Here is an 8,980-nt window from a genome sequence, read left to right as displayed (position 1 = left end):
TGATGAATCTTGCAGAATCGAGAATGAGTATAGGTAAATTTGCCAAATCTTTTGCCTTAATTTTCTTTGAGTTCTAAATTGGATTAAAATTATTGTTGAAAAATTGATGTTATTGAGATATCTAAGTGTTTATTTTAATCGACTTTGTTTTAGAATTAAAACATAAATTTTGAATTTGGATTCTCTTATTAGGTTTCATTTTAATGTATGACCTAATCTTTAACGCATATGTGAGTCTTCTCTCATACACTAAAATAAAATTTGTAGTCAATGCATAAGTTTTTTTTTATTTATGGAACTTTTTAATTCTAACCTTGCAGGAAATTTTACTTTGAATCACTATCGTTATTTATCATGAAGACCACTTTCTCTAGTGTTTAATCTTGCAATTTTGAGTGTTTGCCCAAGTGGGAGAAATAATGTATTATGGGCTTCACACTCATCTTTTTTTTTTAATGGTCATAGTTTTGGTAGATAAAACGTACATTATCATACTTGTTTATATTTTATTTGTTAAATGTAACTAACCTTGCAGGAAATTTTACTTTGAATCACTATCGTTATTTATCAATATTGAACTGATGATAAATACAATACGACCAGATTCATATTCATGAAGGATTAATGGGTACATTCTGCTCAAAAGTGTTTTACTTATTAATTCTTGTTTGTTGTTCAAGAAATTGAGCTTGTGATTTATATGTTATTGATGAATAATTAATCTGCTCAAAAGTGTTTTCTTATTCAGTACGACTATAAATCAATGTATAGTGAAACATGAAATTGACAAGATTGCATATACTTCATCTGCTCAAAAGTGTTGAAGCTATATACGTTTGCCCTTGTATTTTATGTTTTAGCTATGCAAACCTAATATAATTGGTTTCTGTCCAAAGATGATTCTGAAATTATATGCTTTTGATGCAATAAGAAAACATTCAGTTAAAGTTTTCTATTTCTGTCAATTGTTAGATGAACAAAACTGACCAAATAATTTTGTATAGTTTTTCAGTCACAAGAATCACTTCCCTACATATATCTAAAATAAAGATGTTGAGCTCACAAATTCTATGTTTTATATTCCATGACTAATGTTTTGCTAGTGGGAGTATTTGAAAGGTATCTATTTCATTTTATAGGCATTTATAAAGTTTTACTCTCTTAATCAATGGGAGTAATAATTTGTTTATCTCTGCTAATCAGTGGGAGTAGGAGATTACCTTTTATGTTAAAAAATTTGAAGTGTTAGTGCCTGATACTTTAAGAGTAAATTCTGTTTAAATTTTGTTCATAAATTTTAATGAGAAATCCTAATCTCGTTATTATATCAGATTGTTTAAATTGACAGAAATTCGTGCAAAGAACTCAATCTAGAGTTCATTTTGTTTAGTGAAATTGATATTTGGTTCATCAGTTTCAGACACCATGGTATAGTCTGCAGCTGTATGCTTTGATTGAATGTGCATAATGCAAAAAGATATGCATTTGGATTTCTATAGTTCTACATTCAGTTTAAGTAATAGTTGTCTTTTGAGGGATAACTATTGTATCTTTGGTTCAGTGATCACTGTGATTCTTGTTGCAATCAAACTGTTGGTATTGACACTCAAAGTGGGAGAATGTAAGACTCATGTTGAGTTGTCAATTATTAAGAATCGAATTACTTGAAAGACAAATAACTTGATCTTTAAGATATTTGGCTTTTAATGTGATTCAATATTGGTTGGCAAGAATCATGGAACCATGATATATTTAGTTGACTAATTGAAACCCTAATTAAGTAAGACATATTGTACATGCCTTGGTGGGACAACATTAAGAATAAATGGTGATTTGGTGTATTCCTCTAATTACTATAATAGGCGGAATTAGGGGAACCCTAATCACTATATTAAGGGTGTCCCTGCTTTCACAAAACATAGGTTCCATTCCGAGCAAACCCTATTATTGCTGGAACACTTCCGCTTGTTGAAAGTAGAAGACTCCTTTGTCATCCGCAAGAGCCATATCTTCCGTATTCCAAAGATAAGTAAATTGTAATTGATTTATTGTAATTTTGGTTTATCAAATCTGTGATCCTAATCTCTTGTTGTTGTTCTTATGATTTCAGAAATATCTTACACAAAATTCATGTTTGCAACGAGCACCTTGGCCTCAGCTCAAGAAAAGGAGAAAGGGGTTGCTTATGTGTTTTCATGGTAACATAAGTGAAGATCATGTCCCTTTGACATTTGATAGATGAAAAATTGGAAGCCAAGCCGAAAATTGAGCTGTTGATATTCCTATCTCACACCTCCTACCTGATTTGGATGCTATAGTGTTTTACTCGTGATTGTGTTTATCGAATTTAAAGTTAGTAACTGGCTATTCAAATTTGGAATTGTTAGTTTGAGTTTCTATGTTTAGCAGTTGAGAATTCATTGACTTGTGGTTCCTCGCTAATGATTTGTGCAGCGCTTGTTCGTATCGACTATATCAAAGATAAGGCTAAGGATTTGTCACAGGCCGAGTCTGCTACATTCATGGAAAGTTGCACTGTATTAGACCATAACCACGGTGATGTTATTAGTCTCGAAGATATAACGACTTGTATTCGTACCGATTCAAGAAAGGGACCAATGAAAAGTTTAGATCTGGCAACAAGTTCTCAGTATTGTTTGGTAATGCAAACAACAATGCCCCAGTTTCCGTGCACTGTCTAGTAATTAATGCAAATAACAATACGCTTCTAAGAACAACAAACGAGTCCTTTTATGCCGTTAGTAACTAAGTATTAATAATGTGTTGATAGCCATTTGTATTTCTTAAGTTTTAGAAACCAAAAGGGGTACTTCCGGTGGTGTTTCCAGAATTTTAAACTATTTCTAAAACGTATTGATATAGTTTCATAGCTGGCAAACAATGACACCAATTTTCCCTTTGGCCAACCGCACTGTCACATAATTACCTTCAAATGCTGCACTCTCTCCCAAACCCAGTAACCTTGGAACGTTCACGCTAATTCTCACCCTAGTTGGAATAAGCATGATGTTTGTATCGTTTACCAGAAGTATTTTCCCAGCCTACAAATCATGCTAAGATTTCAAAGGTCAATCTTGTGTGGGAAAATGCACCATGTTTTATTTTTAGTTCCTGGCAATTAGTTGATGAACTTTGGTCACGTTCTTTCCGTACTAGAAGACGACACAAATAAACTACGGTATATCAGAAGAAACAAAAAGTTATACCAGCAAATTGCGGAAGCAGGCACTGTAAGGGTAGAGAAGGAGTTGTCAGATGTTTGAAGACTTGATGAGTACTAGTACTAATTAAATAAAAAATTTAAAAAGTGTAGGTTATATACGAACTACAACAGTTAGATACAAGTTTCTCATGGAATTCTGTTCCCTATTGCAGAACAACCAACGCTACAAACAATTGAGAACAATAATTTCTCTACTTTTCTTCTAATTTCAGCAATACCCTCACCTTTGTGGTGGTAAAACCTAATATGATACAAGTATTTTGCTTTGCTTTTTTTCTTAACATACATGCTTCCCGCTTGTTTTGATTCGTCTGTGAACTGGAGGAACTCTGTAATATGCTGGGATTGTTGCAGAAAAGAACATCTGTCTAACTCCTTCGGCTTTAATAATCGGGAATATGATTCCTGATGCACTCTGGAAATTGAAAACCAAAAGATTAGTTAGCAATTCATGTTTGTATTGTTCGTAATATGACTAATGTAACAAACTTGCAGATGAGACAGTACTGGGAAAATAAGTAACATACCAAGACCAATCTAGCCCCCAACCACATCCGTTTTGGTGTCGGGAATGGAATCATTAAGCGGCCGACTCCATAGACAGCCACAGCAAAGAAATGGAGAAACAGGTTGATCGGACGAGGGTTAAGACCAGAGAGTAGAGATATTGGTCCATTTGAACAGATGCCTCCAAGGCTCAAATAGTCAAAACATGCTTCACGCATTTCTTGTCTTGCGGGGTCGGGCGATGCACAAAACACCTTGTAAAGGGCACCGGCTAATGTGTTTATGGTAGATGACACAGGCTGCAATGAAAATTAACCAATGCCATCAAACACATTTTCACAGGCGTGATATATGACGTGTTATAGTGTCAGATCGAATAACATAATATGTCAGACTGTCTTATAAGTGAAAATTTTCTTTTACATATCGAGAATATTGATACATACCTTGCGGAGTGTGTAGAATGATTCGAGATAAGCACACACGGCAGGTGCGTCGTTCAAATCACTTAGTGGTCTCAGAAGATCCCTGAGAAGAACAATGTCAGAAAGAGCCACAGTCATTCCTCCTCCGGTTAAAGGATGTCTCATGTTGAAAGCATCCCCCAGTAAAATTGCACCAGGAGTGGGCTGTGGAGCAGCCGGCATGCTTTTGTTTTGCATTGTTCTGATGATTCCTTTATCAACCGCTGCTAGAAAAGCCTTTAAGAGCTGATGGGGAACCTGAAACAGCACATTCCTCATATTAGTCCCTTTCCATCTAAATGACATGAAATTGAAACTTACTAAAGTCAAGCAAAGTAATAGATACCTGAGGAGCCACGACAGTTTTCAAATACCAAGCCATTTTGCCGTTAGCTACTGAAGGTACTTTTGTGCCAGGAACATCTACCAAACAACGAACCTCGGTACTACTGATAGGATAAAACAGGATGGGTGAAGGGTCTCCCAGAATCACATGTCCATGATTTGCATGAGGAAGCTCACAGTTCTCCAAGATCAATCCGACGAAGCAGGAAGGATTTTCAATCTACAGTATATAGACAAGTTAGTTTTGTTGGTCTCATGAAAGTGCAAACACTTCCATGCTAAAATATAAACGAAATGCTCGAGTTTCTAAAGATGCAATAAATTACATTTGGAGTAGAAATAGAGCGACGCAGATTTGAAAAGCATCCATCGCACACTATTGTTAGCGGAGCATATGTTCTCATCTCCTCTCCGGCCTTGTTCTTGTACATCACTCCTTTGACGGTGCCCTTTTCTTCAAGTAGTGTTGTCACTGTTCCTTGTTCCAATTTCACACTGGAGAAAAAAAAAATAGGGGAGACATGAGTACCGGTACAAATGAAATTACATCGAACAAGATTATCTTCTTATCATATGCCAAAGGAGAATTGAATTTACGTACTTTGGAAGAGTTGCAGCCCTTTCGCGCATCCTTTGGATGAAACGCCCGTTGTGGAAACTTCTCCCAGCGATATCTGAACTGTATGTTTCCAAGGGATAAGACAGTTTCGTGTCATTGCCATTTTTGTAAAGAGCATAACCAAACACTTTCTGAGCATCAATGGACTCATTAGCACTATCTTCAAGACCTAATTCAATCAACTTGAGATAGCCTCCAGGCTGCAATAGTTCACCAACAATTCTGTCTGGCTCGTTGAGGTCCCTTTCGATCACATGTACACGACGTCCTTCCTATATTTATTTAACAAGAAGCAAAACTCATGGTTATTTACTCAGTCTAGTCATAACTAACGATATTTATAACCGTCCGCACCGGAAACAGCCAAAGTTTTTCAGTGTGGACAAGATTAATATTGTTTGGACTGCACTATTGGAATTAGCTCCCAACATAGGCAAATCAAATAGAAGAGAACAAAGAAATTAGCTATATTAAAATTATGATTAGTTTATTATTCTCTTAAGCTAATTTTAGTGAGAAACATTTAAAAGCACGTATTGAAAACATGGAGAACAAGTATGTAATAAGTGTTAATTCAAGTATTCAACAAGTCTCTTATAGTTTATTGGAAAAATAAAATGTAAAATGAAAGTTATTTATTTTCTGTCTGAGTGAGAGTCGCGACCCAAATGGGTTCCTAGACAAGTCTAGACACTCTTTTTTAATTTTCAAACGCCCAGGAATTAATCTGGTGTTGAGCCCTACCTAGGCGGTGTTGGGCAGAAATTTTTGGAACAATGTTTCTATTGAACATTCATTAATTCATTCATTCATCTTGTTTTTTGTGAAAAATAAAAATAATTAACTAGAATACTTTGGAACTTGACCATAAACTGATGATGAAGATAAAGAGAGATATAATGATCACCTTGCCAAGAGTGTATGCAAGAGCAGCACCAGCAACTCCAGCACCAACAATGACAACGTCCGTACTTTTCTCAGTCTCGGGCGCAAGAAAAACACCGGTTGCCGACACGTTTGCAACACCGTCCTTCTTCTTTTCGCTGAAAGTGGTGTTTATGATGAAGAAGAAAACAGAACTCAACAGAGAAACCAAGACACCAGCAAGAACATACTCGTAAACCATACTTGATTAATATTTTTCTTTAATTTCTTTTTGCTGTGATTTGTAATCTGTGAAAGTGCTCGATGCTTATGATTGTTATGAAACAGCAATGGAGACTGAATGCGCTTATATAGAGATTTTTAAGTATTGTTGTTGGGCAAAGGATGAAGCTTCTGCGTAGGCGCCTACCATGACTGCTTTGCTGATAGGTATGTGGGAATAAGTTAGCAGAAATAATTAAATGTAGGAAATAAAACAGATTTTTTATTTTATTTTTATAAGCTAAAAGAGGTTCACGCATGATTAAATAAGCTGTCATACTTTTGTTTTTTATATTTGTACGTATAATATTCGATTAAATATGGAGAGTGGAGACATTAGACATGAGAGCAGCGGGGAAGTTGGGTCAAGTTATAAGTGGAGGACCGTGGACTGACTATGGACTGTGGAGCAGTACTTTGTCAAAGTACTCGCTAATAAAATATTTATCATGACATTTTATTTATCTTTTATCTGTGGAGTTTGTTGGAGTCAATTTATCTTTTATTTGTGAAATTTGTCGGAGTCGATTTCTCACAAGCTCAATGGAATGACTTGGACAACGTGCAACTAAAGGATGAAATTTAATTTAAGGCAGATTACTTATCAGTAATAGAGAATTAAGAATTGGATATTCTAGTGGAAATATGAAGGAATAAGAAACTAATTAGGCCGAGAGTTGAAACCGATAACAAAATGAATTAACACCTAGTGATGAAGTGGAATTTAAACATTGTTTCAATCCTATGTCACACCAGAAGTTTATGACACGCTCCGACCCTGATATTCCCCGAATACCAGGATAGACACGTGTTGGCCGACATCCGAGGGTGACGAAAGCCATTAATTGATACAAAAGCTAAGAATAAGAAATAAAGACGGGTTATGAATTTAAAATACCATGAATTAATAATTTAGGAACGTGTTCAGAACATACAAATAAACCTAATCACTAAAAATAATTGAGATAAAATTGAATGAATAAAGAAGTGAGTCCTACATTCGAGAGGATCCGAAGATGCTGCTATGAAAGTGTCTTGACGCCGAGATTAGGTGCCTTGATTCTAAGTCCTGAATGGGGGCGCAAAACAAAGGTGAGTGGACCAAGTTTATATATATATCATAATAATAAAACAGTTATCAAAGTAATAACCCCCACAGTTTATATAATGAAAACTACTAGCATAATAAGTGATGGATTTAAATCAAAATCCTAGCATGCCAAAATATCTCGAAAGTCACATCGCGGAAACGCATCGCGGAAATCAAAACAGTAAACGCATCATAAATCGTCTCGTAAGCGCGGTGTGCTGCTAATAAGATCACCGAATAAATATAACTCCCGGCCCAATGCCTGCTCCATGGTCTCTGCGCCCGTAGCCAGAGATTACCAACTCCCGGCCCAATACCTGCTCCATGTCCCTCAGCCCGTAGCTAGGGATTATTTCTCTCGGCCTAAATGCCAACACTAGTTCCTCGCCCCAGGCGGCATAGTGTCTACTAGGTACGCACAAATATTTACGTCTCTCATAAATAACCACTTCATAGCATAGGTTACCGATCATCGTCTACACTATAAAGAGGGGTTCAAAAACATGTTCTAGCATCCTATCGTCATCTATCAGATAGTCTACCAGTTCATGGTTTTAATAGAAAATACGATATATTAAAATATAGCTCAATATAGGCTAACAAATAATTCCTCACCAAAACACGAGACGATAATCAATATATTAAATCATCAGGCTTCACATAAATCAAATCATAAATTCGTAGGCATGCTAATCATTTATGCAATTAAATTATCAAATCATGTAATTTTAGAAGGGGTCCACTCACAGTACTTAGTTGCCAAAAGCTGCGCCACTAGCGAAGACGGAAACGTCACAATAATTGTCCCTAAGCACATAAAGAGTCTAATAAATAAAACTATATAATAGCAATTGAATTTGGGAAAACGGACATTGGAAACGGATTTAGAACGTCGAATTACCCTAAGAAAGGTCCCAGACGAAAACCCGAAAAGTCAACCCTAAAGTCAACGTTGACCGGGGTTCAACGGTCAATTTAGGTCTAACGGGTTTTAGGCTTGAAATCCGGACTAGGGTTTAGGTTAAATAGGATTAGGATTTATTGGGTTTTGGAATTCTAAGGCTTGTTGGGTTAAAAGGGTTTTGGGGTGAAAATTGGGGTTTGGGCTTTAGCCCAAACACACACATACTACAAATACACACACACACACACACGGGCTGCACAAAGGCAGGCCCTCACTATACACACACATACACACAAAGGCCCTAAGGCCTTATTAAAAGGGCTGGGCTTAGAGCCCCTTAACCAAAAACCGGCCCAAGGCCATTCTAAATAAGGCCTGAGGCCTTTGGGTTTTAAAACACATAACTAAAAATAAAAAGGATGTGGGCTGGGGTACTGGGTTCGTCCAAAACGGGCTAAGGCCCGTGGTGTTCTAAATGGCCTGAAAGGCCTGGGGTTTTGCCAAAGAAGAAGGCCGGAAATTAGGCCGGAAAACCACCCAACTTTAAACGGCTATAACTTTGTCACTACTCAACGAAATCAAGCGAGACAAAAACAAAAGTTGTAGCCCTCGAAGAGACGAAGAGAATGGTACCTCAAAAAACGTCTAACTCGCTGTGGTT

General features: G+C 36.5%; 1 protein-coding gene across 1 annotated transcript; it reads right to left on the bottom strand.

The window, feature by feature from the left end:
• Positions 1–3,308: 3,308 nt before the first annotated feature.
• On the bottom strand, positions 3,309–6,384 carry LOC103438709 (squalene monooxygenase SE1-like). Its single transcript, XM_029105160.2, has 7 exons — positions 6,087–6,384; positions 5,162–5,451; positions 4,887–5,055; positions 4,562–4,780; positions 4,198–4,473; positions 3,772–4,050; positions 3,309–3,659 (listed from the first exon to the last, which is right to left on the bottom strand). Exons 1-7 carry the CDS (start codon positions 6,303–6,305, stop codon positions 3,522–3,524), a joined length of 1,590 nt encoding a protein of 529 aa, XP_028960993.1. The 5' UTR covers positions 6,306–6,384; the 3' UTR covers positions 3,309–3,521.
• Between the last annotated feature and the right edge of the window lie 2,596 nt (positions 6,385–8,980).

This window comes from Malus domestica, chromosome 07 (assembly GCF_042453785.1).
Source record: "Malus domestica chromosome 07, GDT2T_hap1".
Taxonomy (NCBI): Eukaryota; Viridiplantae; Streptophyta; class Magnoliopsida; order Rosales; family Rosaceae; genus Malus; species Malus domestica.
The sequence above is the reverse complement of the archived record's forward strand: the minus strand, read 5'-3'. Positions and strand labels throughout refer to the sequence as shown.